At 46.9% G+C, this 14,843-nt stretch overlaps 1 protein-coding gene across 3 annotated transcripts; it reads left to right on the top strand.

The window, feature by feature from the left end:
* Positions 1-237: 237 nt before the first annotated feature.
* On the top strand, positions 238-6,189 carry LOC141047919 (uncharacterized). 3 transcript variants are annotated; one of them, XM_073543240.1, is made up of 2 exons: positions 238-392; positions 4,712-6,189. In XM_073543240.1, the coding sequence occupies exon 2, from the start codon at positions 4,766-4,768 to the stop codon at positions 5,960-5,962; it is 1,197 nt and encodes a 398-aa protein (XP_073399341.1). In that variant the 5' UTR covers positions 238-392; positions 4,712-4,765; the 3' UTR covers positions 5,963-6,189. The 3 variants fall into 3 exon arrangements, with proteins under 3 accessions (XP_073399341.1, XP_073399342.1, XP_073399343.1); XM_073543241.1 differs by having other exon boundaries at positions 392-505; XM_073543242.1 differs by lacking the exon at positions 238-392 and adding an exon at positions 2,141-2,162.
* The last annotated feature ends 8,654 nt before the right edge of the window (positions 6,190-14,843 follow it).

The following is a 14,843-nucleotide window of genomic DNA, read 5'->3' as shown; positions in this document are numbered from 1 at the left end:
GTTATGATGGCGGGGTATGGATGTGGGGGTAGGAGGGAGTGTTTACCCCGAGTCGCCTGTGTGGGGCGCTCTCCTGGCTTCTGTTATGTCAGGGGTCACATTGTACCCGCAGTAATCCCTCTGTTCTCCGCACATGGCGCAGGCTCCTCTGTTAGACATATCAGGCAGTATTGCTGGCCAATGTGCGGCTGAGTTACCGCAGGATGTGAACTGATACATACACTACCGCTCGTCCCCGCACTGTCCTCCGTCACCACAGGAAGGGAGTCCCAACAAGGCGCACCGGCCACTTCCGGCGGCTTCAGCTGACTTCCGGGTGTGCTAACATGGCCGCTGTGGTCTCTTCGATGTGTACACAGAGCAACTCTCGTGCTGCGCAGACCATGTATTCGGTAATTTCACTAAACTTTATTGGCAGTGAACAAGCGTGCAAGAAAGACAGCGCCGACAGCTGAGAGGCCGAGATATATATATGTGTGTGTACACTGGGGAGATATGGGGGGAGGTGAGTGTCCTGTATGGAGGGGATATGGTGGGAGGTGAGTGTCCTGTATGAAGGGGATATGGTGGGAGGTGAGTGTCCTGTATGGAGGGGATATGGTGGGAGGTGAGTGTCCTGTATGAAGGGGATATGGTGGGAGGTGAGTGTCCTGTATGGAGAGGATATGGTGGGAGGTGAGTGTCCTGTATGGAGAGGATATGGTGGGAGGTGAGTGTCCTGTATGGAGGGGATATGGTGGGAGGTGAGTGACCTGTATGAAGGGGATATGGTGGGAGGTGAGTGTCCTGTATGGAGGGGATATGGTGGGAGGTGAGTGTCCTGTATGAAGGGGATATGGTGGGAGGTGAGTGTCCTGTATGGAGGGGATATGGTGGGAGGTGAGTGTCCTGTATGGAGGGGATATGGTGGGAGGTGAGTGTCCTGTATGAAGGGGATATGGTGGGAGGTGAGTGTCCTGTATGAAGGGGATATGGTGGGAGGTGAGTGTCCTGTATGGAGGGGATATGGGGGGAGGTGAGTGTCCTGTATGGAGGGGATATGGTGGGAGGTGAGTGTTCTGTATGGGGGATATGGTGGGAGGTGAGTGTTCTGTATGGGGGATATGGTGGGAGGTGAGTGTCCTGTATGGAGGGGATATGGGGGGAGGTGAGTGTCCTGTATGAAGGGGATATGGTGGGAGGTGAGTGTTCTGTATGGGGGATATGGTGGGAGGTGAGTGTCCTGTATGGAGGGGGATATGGGGGGAGGTGAGTGTCCTGTATTGAGGGGATATGGTGGGAGGTGAGTGTCCTGTATGAAGGGGATATGGTGGGAGGTGAGTGTCCTGTATGGAGGGGATATGGGGGGAGCTGAGTGTCCTGTATGGAGGGGATATGGGGGTAGGTGAGTGTCCTGTATGGAGGGGATATGGGGGTAGGTGAGTGTCCTGTATGGAGGGGATATGGGGGTAGGTGAGTGTCCTGTATGGAGGGGATATGGGGGGAGGTGAGTGTCCTGTATGGAGGGGATATGGGGGTAGGTGAGTGTCCTGTATGGAGAGGATATGGGGGTGGGTGAGTGTCCTGTATGGAGGGGATATGGGGGTGGGTGAGTGTCCTGTATGAAGGGGATATGGTGGGAGGTGAGTGTCCCGTATGAAGGGGATATGGTGGGAGGTGAGTGTCCTGTATGGAGGGGATATGGGGGGAGGTGAGTGTCCTGTATGGAGGGGATATGGGGGGAGGTGAGTGACCTGTATGGAGGGGATATGGGGGTAGGTGAGTGTCCTGTATGGAGGGGATATGGTGGGAGATGAGTGCCCTGTATGGAGGGAATATGGGGAGAGGTGAGTGTCCTGTATGGAGGGGATATGGGGGTAGGTGAGTGTCCTGTGGAGGGGATATGGGGGGAGGTGAGTGTCCTGTATGGGGGGATATGGTGGGAGGTGAGTGTTCTGTATGGGGGATATGGTGGGAGGTGAGTGTCCTGTATGGAGGGGGATATGGGGGGAGGTGAGTGTCCTGTATTGAGGGGATATGGGGGGAGGTGAGTGTCCTGTATGGAGGGGATATGGGGGGAGGTGAGTGTCCTGTATGGAGAGGATATGGGGGTGGGTGAGTGTCCTGTATGGAGGGGATATGGGGGTGGGTGAGTGTCCTGTATGAAGGGGATATGGTGGGAGGTGAGTGTCCCGTATGAAGGGGATATGGTGGGAGGTGAGTGTCCTGTATGGAGGGGATATGGGGGGAGGTGAGTGTCCTGTATGGAGGGGATATGGGGGGAGGTGAGTGACCTGTATGGAGGGGATATGGGGGTAGGTGAGTGTCCTGTATGGAGGGGATATGGGGGTAGGTGAGTGTCCTGTATGGAGGGGATATGGTGGGAGGTGAGTGCCCTGTATGGAGGGAATATGGGGAGAGGTGAGTGTCCTGTATGGAGGGGATATGGGGGTAGGTGAGTGTCCTGTGGAGGGGATATGGGGGGAGGTGAGTGTCCTGTATGGGGGGATATGGTGGGAGGTGAGTGTTCTGTATGGGGGGATATGGTGGGAGGTGAGTGTTCTGTATGGGGGGATATGGTGGGAGGTGAGTGTCCTGTATGGAGGGGGATATGGGGGGAGGTGAGTGTCCTGTATTGAGGGGATATGGGGGGAGGTGAGTGTCCTGTATTGAGGGGATATGGGGGAGGTGAGTGTCCTGTATGGAGGGGATATGGGGGGAGGTGAGTGTCCTGTATGGAGGGGATATGGGGGGAGGTGAGTGTCCTGTATGGAGAGGATATGGGGGTGGGTGAGTGTCCTGTATGGAGGGGATATGGGGGTAGGTGAGTGTCCTGTATGGAGGGGATATGGGGGTGGGTGAGTGTCCTGTATGGAGGGGATATGGGGGTGGGTGAGTGTCCTGTATGGAGGGGATATGGGGGTAGGTGAGTGTCCTGTATGGAGGGGATATGGGGGTAGGTGAGTGTCCTGTATGGAGGGGATATGGGGGAAGGTGAGTGTCCTGTATGGAGGGGATATGGGGGTAGGTGAGTGTCCTGTATGGAGGGGATATGGGGGGAGGTGAGTGTCCTGTATGGAGGGGATATGGGGGGAGGTGAGTGTCCTGTATGGAGGGGATATGGGGGTGGGTGAGTGTCCTGTATGGAGGGGATATGGGGGTGGGTGAGTGTCCTGTATGGAGGGGATATGGGGGTGGGTGAGTGTCCTGTATGGAGGGGATATGGGGGGAGGTGAGTGTCCTGTATGGAGGGGATATGGGGGTGGGTGAGTGTCCTGTATGGAGGGGATATGGGGGTGGGTGAGTGTCCTGTATGGAGGGGATATGGGGGTGGGTGAGTGTCCTGTATGGAGGGGATATGGGGGTGGGTGAGTGTCCTGTATGGAGGGGATATGGGGGTGGGTGAGTGTCCTGTATGGAGGGGATATGGGGGTGGGTGAGTGTCCTGTATGGAGGGGGTATGGGGGTAGGTGAGTGTCCTGTATGGAGGGGATATGGGGGTAGGTGAGTGTCCTGTATGGAGGGGATGAGAGGAGACAGCGCTCTGTACATGGCATGTGCATGGGCCGGGGGTATATATAACACGGGAGGGGAGGAGGACAGTGACAGCAAAGAGTGTATGTATATATACGTATGTATATATGCACACATACACAGTGGAGAGGAGGACAGTCACAGGAAGGAGTATGTGTGTGTATCTATATATATATATATATATGTACACACATACATACTGGAGAGGAGGACAGTCACAGGCACAGGATGGAGTATATATATACACAGAGGAGAGGACAGGCTCAGGAAGGAGTGTGTGTGTATATATATATACAGTGGAGAGGAGGACAGTCACAGGAACACAGGAAGGAGTATAATATATATATATACACATACATAGGAGGGGAGGACAGTCACAGGAAGGAGTATATATTTAGATATATGTATATATATGTGTGTGTGTGTATATATATGATATACTGTCCCCCTCTTCTCTGTGTATATAAAGCTCTGGCACAAATTAAGAGGCCACCACATCAAATCCCTGTCATGGCCGCCCAGTCTCCAGACCTGAACCCATTTGAAAACCTCTGGAATGTAATCAGGAGGAAGATGGAGAGTCACAAGCCATCAGACAAAGAAGAACTGCTGACATGTGTGTCCCAGGAGCGGCATAAGGTCACCCAGAAGCCGTGTGAGAGACTGGAGCAAAGCAGCCGAAACGCAGGAAAGCTGGGGTTAACAATCATGGGGATTCCACAGAATATCTGAACTCTTCCTGAGATAAAACATTAGTATTGTTGTTTCTACATGATTACGGACTGGTTTTTTTAGCATTATTTGAGGTCGGCATTTTTTTTGTTATTTTGACCATTTCTCATTTTGAGAAAATAAATACAAAATTTAGTGCTTGGAGATTCGGAGACATTGTCAGGAGTTTATAGAATAAAAGAGCAATTTACATTTTACTCAAAAATATAAAGAGAAAAATCCGACAGACTGAACATTTGAAAGTGGTCTCTTAATTTTTACCAGAGCTGTATATAGAGTACGGTCAGGGCATATATACATTAGGAGTGTAATCAGTATGTACATCAGCATGTCTTACAGGTCAACCTGTCTTTTCCTCCCTGCAGTACAGATATATCCATGTGCTATTGTTTCTCACAGATCAGACCCTCTGAGTAGATTTAGGATTTTCTTGTAAATTGTCTCAGAAATGTTTGTTATATTTCAGGAGTGACTGCAGGATTTTGGGTCCATTTCTACCGTTATAGAAGGACCTTGAAACATGTCTCGAGAAAGAAAGCTCTTTCGCCAGGACCTGTCTCCCGGTCCAGAAGGTTTCTCAGACTCGAGCAGCACATCCTCACAGGAAGGTTCCTCCACTTCTGCTAAACCAGCACTAAGAGGTCCCCGGACTAGGAGCCAGGGTCATTTCCCCTTCAGCTTCTTACCTGTTGACTGTCAGCTCCATGTGTTTTCATTCCTCTCTGAAATCGAGAAGTGCACGGCGGCTTTGGTTTGCTCAGACTGGAGTAAACTAATGCGTACGCCGCGACTATGGAGAGTGGCAGACTTTATGAGGCTTGGGGCTGTCCTCTCTGGTATGGATGGGGTGCTGGTGTCGGTGAGGGAGTTTGAGAGGTGGAAGGAGTGGGTGCACCAGTACGCGTACCATCTGACGTCCCGCGGAGCATGCTTATCGGTCCTTCGGGCTAGTTTTGATTTGGGAGATCAAAGGACCAAGTGGGCCGACTTCCTTCTTCAGTTTCTTGATGGCGTTCACTGCGGAGACCTTCAGGAGTTAGAGTTGAATTGGACGTTGACACATCTGGAGCCTCTCGATATTTATCCACCAGGTAGCATGGCACAAATATGTTTGGCCAAGACTGACCAGTTCAACAGCTTTCAGACTCTTTTTGAGCGCCTCACCCGTACATCCCCCAAGCTGAGCCGCATAAAGCTGCCATTTGATTGGTCAGAGCATTCAGTATCGCTTCTCACAAACTTCCAAAATCTCAGCACATTAGAACTGAACTATTTCTGGGTTTTTAAGAGTGTTCGTCCAGAAATAATGCAACAGCTTACGAGATCCCTTCCCAAGCTGAAGACTTTGATTCTTCAGGTTCTCGTTCCTGTAAAGGACTTGGGCGTCTCATACCCTATGGAGTCTAAGTCTCTCGAGTTTTTGGATGTGTCTCAAAGTCGTGGACTGGTATTCAGTTACCTTGATTTGCCATCCTTAAGAGAACTTAAGATAAAGAAAACCATCAGGGGCATCATCTTAAATCGTAGAACTCGGGTCGCACTTCAAACCCGATGGACATGTTTATACGACTTAATCAAGGTGGGCACGCCAAAGCTCGAGGTGTTCAACTCACACACGTTGCTTCCAAACTGGCAGACACAGACTTACCTGGAGCTGAGTGAAGTCCTACTGCAGTGTTGTTACTGCATCCAGCACACAGACACGTGGTTGCTCTGAGCCGAACCATCTGCCAACCTGCACTCTAGTCATACATCTCAGGAACTCATCACAGGACTCTCCTCATCTTATACGCTCATGGTCCTTACGGGCAACATTGTGTTACGTGAAAGAGACATCCATTATATTCTAACTCTCGAGTACATACTATTTTGCCTGAGGGTGTGAAGTCATTTCTACTCCAAAATCAATAACGCCCCAGTAAATTATATGCTTTTTAAAAACTGTTCAGTTTTTTCTTATCGGTTTCTGTTTTTTGGGTTTGTTCATTCTTAAAAATTCAGTACTTGCCTGATCAGGATCCCCCTATGTGTTGAGGACAACTTATGACTTTTCTTTTTTAGGTGATGCAAATGTGCTGTCTTTGGGCTCTTGTAATGGAAAGTATAGGGGTGTGGACTTGTGTAAAAGATGCAGCGATGATGGGGATGAGACACTCACCTTTGAACTTTAGGTTTCCAATCATTTAGCCAAGAAGTTGTGAAATGTGAACTCGAGTGACCTGTATGCTGGTTTGTGGTTGAGGAGAGACGAGATAGATGTGACCTTTCCTTGTGCGGAGAGGGGCCGAGGAACTCCATCGAGTCTAGAAGAAGCCCAGACTGTACACATTAGACTGATCTCGCAGGATACAACACAACTTTTTTGCACTCCTAATTCATGACAGTTTGAGCTGGTTTCGGTTTGTAGGTTAAGGTTCAAAAGATCGAGACCTGAAAAGTCCCTGATGATGTTATCGATGCACGTAGACACTCGCCCTGGTAGCTCAACTCTTCAGATTTTCTTCTATTAGTGATGAGGGAACCTGTTTAGATAAGCATGCATGTCTCGCTTTGTTAGAGAGACACAGCACATGCAAGGATTGCCTAGCAGCCACGAGACATTCAACTTCGAGGACTCAAGCATATTTTTTTGAGCACGCATAAGACATTCGGTGAGCACGCATGGATATCCCAGCATGTTCACTCATCATTTTTTTAAATAGATTTGTACAAGGGAATAAATTGACGGGCGTGAACAATATAGTCCCTTAAAATAATCTTTTTAATGATTTTTTAAAAAAAAACACCAGTAACCCAGTGTAACAAACATTTAACAATCTATCAGATATTGAAACATCTAAAATCAGACCATGCATAATTCCACATAATAAAGTAACTATTAATATCCAGATATGATAACAGCCTGTAAATACCTACAAAGTCCCTTACTAATCTACCTAACGGCGGAGGTTGGCACCCTAAAAGATACATGAAGTGGTGCCCTCACTCATCGGCTGTTCTCTGCCTTTCCCTACTAGACTCGTTGAAGGCATTAATAGTAGATCGGAGAATAGGTGAAATAGGCAGATAAAGAAATTTAGCTGTTAAATGTCATATCAGTAGACCCCCACTATTGTGAGGAACGGGCGGGCCGCTGCCACCAAATTGTGACGGACAGCGGACCCTGTGCCACCAATAGGTCACGATCCCACCACCGACACTGGTTTGTCAGCGGACGGAGGGATGTGACGCACTGCCGGCACACGGCTATCACAGGCACAGTGGGGGCTTATCTTGGTTATCCCACCACTGGCACCACGTGACAAAAACACAGCAAGCTAATCTTGCTCTAACAATTTATTGCAGGGGGGTATTTTGGTTGCCCCACCACTGCTAACAACCTTCCAAGAACTGCGGGGATTTATGTATATCCCGCTTTCTCAGTTCCACTTTGGAACTCGCAGCTCTCCGGCGCCCCCCTTACCCTCAGGTCAGTCAGGGAACTGCACCTAGGATAATTAGTCGCCGGACGGGCTGCCTGTTGTGCACAGGCAATTAGACTACTGCAGTAAGGGAATTAATGCTGTGGCCTCAACCACTCATTCAGCAATATAAGACCCTTCTGTACTGCCAGCTAGCCTCGCCAGCCGCGCACACCATGCTGCCACCAGCCACACTTTACTTAAAGTGTTAATTAAGAGGGTCCGTGGCAAACCCCAAATTAGTAGCGATTATCTAAAAAAGGTGCATAGTTTGTTTCCTAGAGCATGGAGACAGCTAATAGATTTTATCATTTATTCCCACTAGAATGCGGGCAGTGATTACATAGATAAAAGTTGCTATAAAGTTGAGACATTACATATGTACAATACAAATATAACATAAAGGGGATTAAAAAGACATAGTAACACTCACATGTGCTTAGTCGGTATCAGGCAGACCATGTGGCTGGGGAGAGAAGGCGGAGCCACACGTCTCCACTCATCTGGGTTCTGGTCGGCACGGATGCTGTAGCTCCTACTGACTCATTGTAAGGGAGGGGTGCCTTATAGCCTAGGGTCTGGGACATCACGAAAGGGGCAGTCTGAAGAAGTTCATCCCCCCCTTTCTCCAAGTTGCCAATTAACTAAAAAACTTATGATAACCATATCTCAACTGTCTCAACATATCTCAGCTGTCTACAAATATCTAACGGGCTGTCACATTGTAGAAGGATCAACTTTATTCTCATTTGCACAAGGAAAGACTAGAAGTAATGGGATGAAACTGAATGGGAGGAGACACAGATTAGATATTAGAAAAAACCTTGACAGAGTGATCAATGAGTGGAACAAGCTGCCACGAGAAGTGGTGAGTTCTCCTTCAATGGAAGTCTTCAAACAGGCTGGACAGACATCTGACTGGGATGATTTAGCGAATCCTGCTTTGAGCAAGGGGATGGACTAGATGGCCTAGGAGGTCCCTTCCAACTCTACGATTCTATGATTTAATGAGGGAAGCTCGTATCAACACACTGAGGGCCTCATAGGTGGTAGTTCATCGAATGTAATAAAGCAACATCAGACATGCCATACTTAGGACACTCCGTTTGGGAGCAATCCATATCTCAGGTTCTGGCGGTGATAAAACTTTGCAAGAGCTACCGTAGGGAAGCTGGGTCCGTGCATATCACAGAAATGTCCGTTTCGTTTTTCTGTCGCAATCGGTGCCCATTCTAGCCTATTTTAATATCTCTCATAGTTTTATTTCAGACACATGTCCCAGAAAACAAAGGACTTCCTTTAGCTTAACTAATTAACATTCCTTTCTGTGGAGATGGGCCAAATGCTATAGGGGAAGTGTCCTATTACCAGTGTGGACACAGGCTGTTAAGGAGGGGGAAGGAGGGAAGCTGTAGGAGCTTACAGGCTGAATTTCTCATCAGAGTGAAGTGGGAGATTTCTAGAAGGTTCTAGAAACATCATACTTTATAGACATTTTATATTACAACTATACATAGAACACGGCCACAATAGCCCCGGAAAAAACACAAGGGGTGATAGTTAGCAAAGGAGTACTTATCGTGAAAGTACAGCACCTCAATGCGTTTCCCCATCCATTCTGCTCATCGGGAGGCCTGCTGGATGGGTGATATATGCTACAGGAAGCAGATGTCACTGCCATACCAGTTAATAAAGTCTGTTGGCTTTTAGTATCCATCCAATATCAGGAGTGAATAGAGTAGTGTACCCATAATGTAATGTAAACCGGAAAGTGCCGCTATATGGCTTCCTCTACCACCCCTACATATTGAAGCCGTACATTCATTTGGATGTGAAGGGCTATTGTGCGCTCCAACCTGGAACACACCGGGTCTCCGGCACAGCATCATGGGTGAAGTCCATGTGCGCCACGGCAAGGACACGGGTACCCATCTCTAATACACTCCCAGCTCATACACGATGACATAAAGCAATATGGATACACAAAACATTGGCAAAGCCTGTACATCCATTACATGTGAGTGGTCCAAGGTAGCGGACAGAAGAGTGCTATGTATAACTCAACCAGGTATTCACCAGTATCCGCACATCACAAGTGTCTATGGTGTCTCCTATTGATGGATCATTGAAAAAGTCCTGACCTTCACACGTGTCCATCCATGTGAAGGAGCTTGTCATCATTTTGCTTTTTCCAGTCCTGGCCCCACTGATGGTCTAGTAGAGTCCGTAGGATCGCTCTGAGGTCATTGAACGGTCGGGGAGAAACACCATTAAATGAGATTAAAGTTGTCACCTTATTTTGTAGTTTTCAGTCAACGTAATGTCTTCCAGTGAAGGGGTACAAGCTAGGTTCTCTGAACCAAAAACCACTGTTTTACGACGGCATCTTGATTATATCATGGTGAGGAATCATAGGCCTGTGAAGTGTGGGAATCTCTTAAAAATTCCACTGACCTGGTAGGTAGATATGGTCGCCAGGGTCAGTGGATGCTAGGACGTGGTGAATCCTTCATATCAGTTACTTGGTTGTCCTTTTATAATGTTACATACAAACCCTTTCCTGCTGTATATTGGAGCAGGGCAGTGTGTTTCCATGTATGTATGGTACAACATTAATAAGCGAGGTTGGAATTATCTGCAACCGATGTCAGCTGTTTACTACAAGGGCTGCCATCAGAGTCATTTAACCCCCTAGATGTTCTTGTTAGTAGTGACCACAGCATACACCTTTTTTTATAATGGAGGGGGCTCCTTTTGTGTCCCATAGTCATCCTGCAGCCATGAGGTTCTTTTGGAGGCCATGATAAACCCAGTCCAAGTAAGAGCCTGATGGTTAGCCAGCTACGGTGGCCTGTTAGGCTCTGCCATCAGTGGCACTAGCGGGCCTCCTATCCGTGTGATACCCTGCAGTACATAAGCATTGCAGGGTATTTAGAACTTTTAAATTCCTATTTTGCATCTGTTTTCACTCAGAAAAGAAATGTAACATCAACTGTTATTCACTGTCCCATTAAGGGAATAGAAGAATCCAGGATATTTATAAACAAATATAGTGAGGAAACACTTAGCTAACCTAAATGAATTCAAGTCTCCAGGTCCAGATGAATTACACCCCAGAGTTCTGAAGAAGATAGCAGAAGAAATTTTTGAACCCCTCTCCATAATCTTTGAAAATTCTTGGAGAACAGAAGTCCCAGAAGACTGGAGAAGAGCAAATGTTCCTATCTTCAAAAAGGGGAAGAAGGTGGACCCAGGCAACTATAGGCCGGTGAGTCTGACTTCTATACCAGGAAAGATCTTTGAACAAATTATTAAACAACATGTATTCAAGCACCAGGATAAGAATGAAGTGATTAAACAGAGTCAGCATGGGTTTGTAGCTAATAAGTCATGTCAGACTAACTTAATTTCCTTCTATGACAGAATCACTGACTGGGTGGATCAAGGAAATGCTGTAGATATAGTATATCTTGACCTCGGCAATGCATTTGACAAAGTATCTCACACAATCCTTATTGAAAAAATGACTAAGTATGGAATGGACAAGGCAACTGTTAGATGGAATCATAACTGGCTTGTGATAGGACCCAAAGAGAGGTCGTAAATGGCTGCACATCCAGTTGGAAGAATATCTCAAGTGGGGTACCACAGGGCTCTGTCCTGGGCCCTGTATTGTTCAACATCTTTATCAACGATTTAGATGAAGGAATTGAGGGTAAGCTGATTTAATTTGCTGATGACACAAAGCTAGGAGGCATAGTTAATACTAGAGAGAGAGAGGATTCAAAAAGATATAAATAAACTGGAGAAGTGGGCAGCAACTAACAGAATGGTTTTTAACAGGGAAAAATGCAAAGTACTACATCTGGGCATTAAAAATGAAAAAAGCATATACAGAATGGGAGGAATAGGGCTAAGCAACAGCACATGTGAAAAAGACTTGGGTATACTAATAGATCACAGACTGAATATGAGTCAACAGTGTGATGCAGCAGCAAAAAAGGCAATTGCATTTCTGGGATGTATTAACAGAAGCATACAGTCTAGATCACGTGAAGTCATTATTGCCCTCTACTCCTCTTTGGTCAGACCTCATCTGGAATATTGTGTCCAGTTTTGGGCGCCACATTTTAAAAAAGACATCAACAAACTGGAGCAAGTTCAGAAAAGAGTGACCAGAATGGTGACCGGTCTGCAAACCCTGTCTTATGAGGAAAGGTTGTAGGATTTGGGAATGTTTAGCTTGCAAAAGAGAAGACTGAGAGGAGACTTAATAGCTGTCTACAAATATCTAAAGGGCTGTCACATTGTAGAAGGATCAACTTTATTCTCATTTGCACAAGGAAAGACTAGAAGCAATGGGATGAAACTGAATGGGAGGAGACACAGATTAGATATTAGAAAAAACTTTTTGACAGGGTGATCAATGAGTGGAACAGGCGGCCACGAGAGGTGGTGAGTTCTCCTTCAATAGAAGTCTTCAAACAGAGGCTGGACAGACATCTGTCTGGGATGATTTAGTAAATCCTGCTTTGAGCAGGGGGTTGGACCAGATGGCCCAGGAGGTCCATTCCAACTCTACGATTCTATGATAATGCATTGCAACTATAACATCACATAGTATAATGCAGCCAATCAGGAGGGACTGTCGCAACCTGTATAAAAGCTGAGGACAGGAATGCAGCAGCCGTTTTGAGGCTGGGAGAGAATGTCATAATACACTGAATAAACAGTACAGATATAGTGTGTGACAGCACCGCAGTGGAAAGGATTAGTGTGTGGCTATCACATTTTTCTGGGCAAGATGGAGACTTTGTAGAACTTTCCATTTGCTGTGAATCAAATTTTCTTGGAAACTTTGTCAAATTTTGTAAGTTCTGATTAGAGATTGGCTGGTCTCTGGGGCGGGAGGTTGTGGTTTCTGGAGATGGGGCCATGTGGGCCGATACAGTGCCTAATGTGCCCGGGTGTTACCCCACGGAGTGACAGGTCACGGCACACAAAGAGTCCGGCAGATCTGAAGAGTAAGCGTTGATGCAAAATTTCACAGGGTTTATTGTGGTAATTATTACGTGTTTACTTACTTTCTAATGTGTTTTTTGGCTGCTGTGACAAGTGCAGACGTCAGTCAGGTTATCCCAGCTCACGCTGCGAGCTGTGATGTCAGTAAGGTTACCGCAGTTCATCGGCTATGAACTACAATAACCTTACTGACATCAGCACTCGTTGCAGCTGCCGGATGTCACACACAGTGTAGGAAAGGCTAAGTGCAATTCAAAGGGATAAGGGAACCAAACACTAGGGAAGGGGGAGTGGAACCCCTAGGGCAGACAGGGTGACGTTACATCTGTCTATCGTTCCTATATAAATTCTGCACCTATCGCCGAGCAGGATACCTAATCCCTGCCTGACCCTGGTGATTAGCCCTGCACCTAGAAGGACAGGATAAGCGCTAGTCAATCCCCACTACCTCTAAAGACAGGTGGAATACACAAACAAAGGGGAACACTTAGCTTAAGTAGACTCAGAGAGAAACACCGACGCCCTCCAATCTCCAAAGAGGAGCTAGCAGACTGCTACAGCTCCAAGCCTCAACAGGGAAATGCAAATAGAAAATATCACCCTCAACTCCCAACAGGAAGTTGGGAGTTATAAACGCCCAGGTCCAGGTGTGACCATTAGCCGGGGGAGGTGGCTAATAGTCTGCAAAGCAAACTGCTGAGACCTTCTGCAGACAGATGCAGTGCAACGGTCTTCAGCCTTTGGCACACCCGTGACACTGGATTCACATGCTACTGTCAGTGTGTTCCAGCTGGCGCGCTGAGTGGTCACATTACTAATGTCAATGCTCAACACACCATCAGGATGTAGCAGAGTTGTGGATTGTCGTGGGACGTGGGATGGATTTACTCTGGATCCTTTGAATTATTTTAATTTTTAAAGGTAATAAATGGGTAAAAGAGAGCCGTACAGTGTTTTGTGCAAATAAAGAACTTCTCACTGTGTGTTCTATTACTTTTGACTACGGGGTTAGTAATGCAGGTTTCTTATTATTATTAGATGCCTCTCCATTACTAACCCCTGGGCTTGATGTCAGAAGACATTACAGAGCCGATATCAACCCCAAATCCATTAACCTGCTTGTCAATGCACCAGGGTAATTGAGAAGAGCATAGGCTAAGCGCCAGAATTGGTTCATCTAATGGATGCGCCATTTCTGGGGTGGCTGAGAGCTGTTATTAGATTTAATATCAATGGCCCCTTACCAGCCTATTAATATCAGCATGCAGCTGTCTGGCTTGCCTTTGCAGGTTAGTAAAAATAGAGGGGACCCCAAGTCATTTGTTGGGGGGACAACCCTTTTTAATAACCAGTAAAGGCTAAGCAGACAGCTGAGAGCTAATATAAATGGGCTGGCAAGCTCCATGTTCATTGCCCCCCTTCCCAAAATAACCCGACCGACCTGAACATCCATGGGAACTTCCATCCTTATTAAGCAGTTGTCCCTGGTGTATGGCATTGCTTGTTAAGCAGTTGTATGTTGCATGGAGGCTAACTGCCGCTATACTATATGCTGGGTTATATGAGGTCCATCATACTGCATGGAGAGCTGTGTAGGGCCATTATACTGTGTTGGGGTCTCTTTGGGGGTATGATATCTCGGGCGCCTTCTGTACGGTCGTCATACTGTGTATATGGAGGGTACTATGAAGGAAATCCCTGTGGGGGCATCACATTGTATTTGAGGGTCACTTTATACCCCATTCATGGTCTCCATAAAGTGTCTTGGTCCTTCAATAGGGGCTAATTTTTTTGTTAGGGCTTCAAAGGTAGTGAGAAATGTTCTTCTGTGACCCCTACGAATAATATTTTTGTGTGTGTAGAGGCTCAATTAGGGCTTTTGCTACGGGGCCCCATGATTTCTGTCTACTCAGCTGACTATAAGGAAATATGTGGGCATTGAGGGAATATTATGAATTGTTTCGTTTATAGGCTAAGTTCACATTGGGCGCTTTTGCTGCGTTTTTTTAATGCTAATTTTCTGCTGCTTTTTACCAGCAATGTCTCAGGTTTTGGAAATCTCATGCACACACATTGTTTGTTTGTTTGTTTTTGTCATTAGTATTTAGTGCTTTG

This window comes from Dendrobates tinctorius, unplaced genomic scaffold (genome assembly GCF_039654945.1).
Source record: "Dendrobates tinctorius isolate UK_male_01 unplaced genomic scaffold, ASM3965494v1 ptg000130l, whole genome shotgun sequence".
Taxonomy (NCBI): Eukaryota; Metazoa; Chordata; class Amphibia; order Anura; family Dendrobatidae; genus Dendrobates; species Dendrobates tinctorius.
Note: the sequence above shows the minus strand (reverse complement) of the source record. Positions and strands in the feature narration are given on the sequence as shown.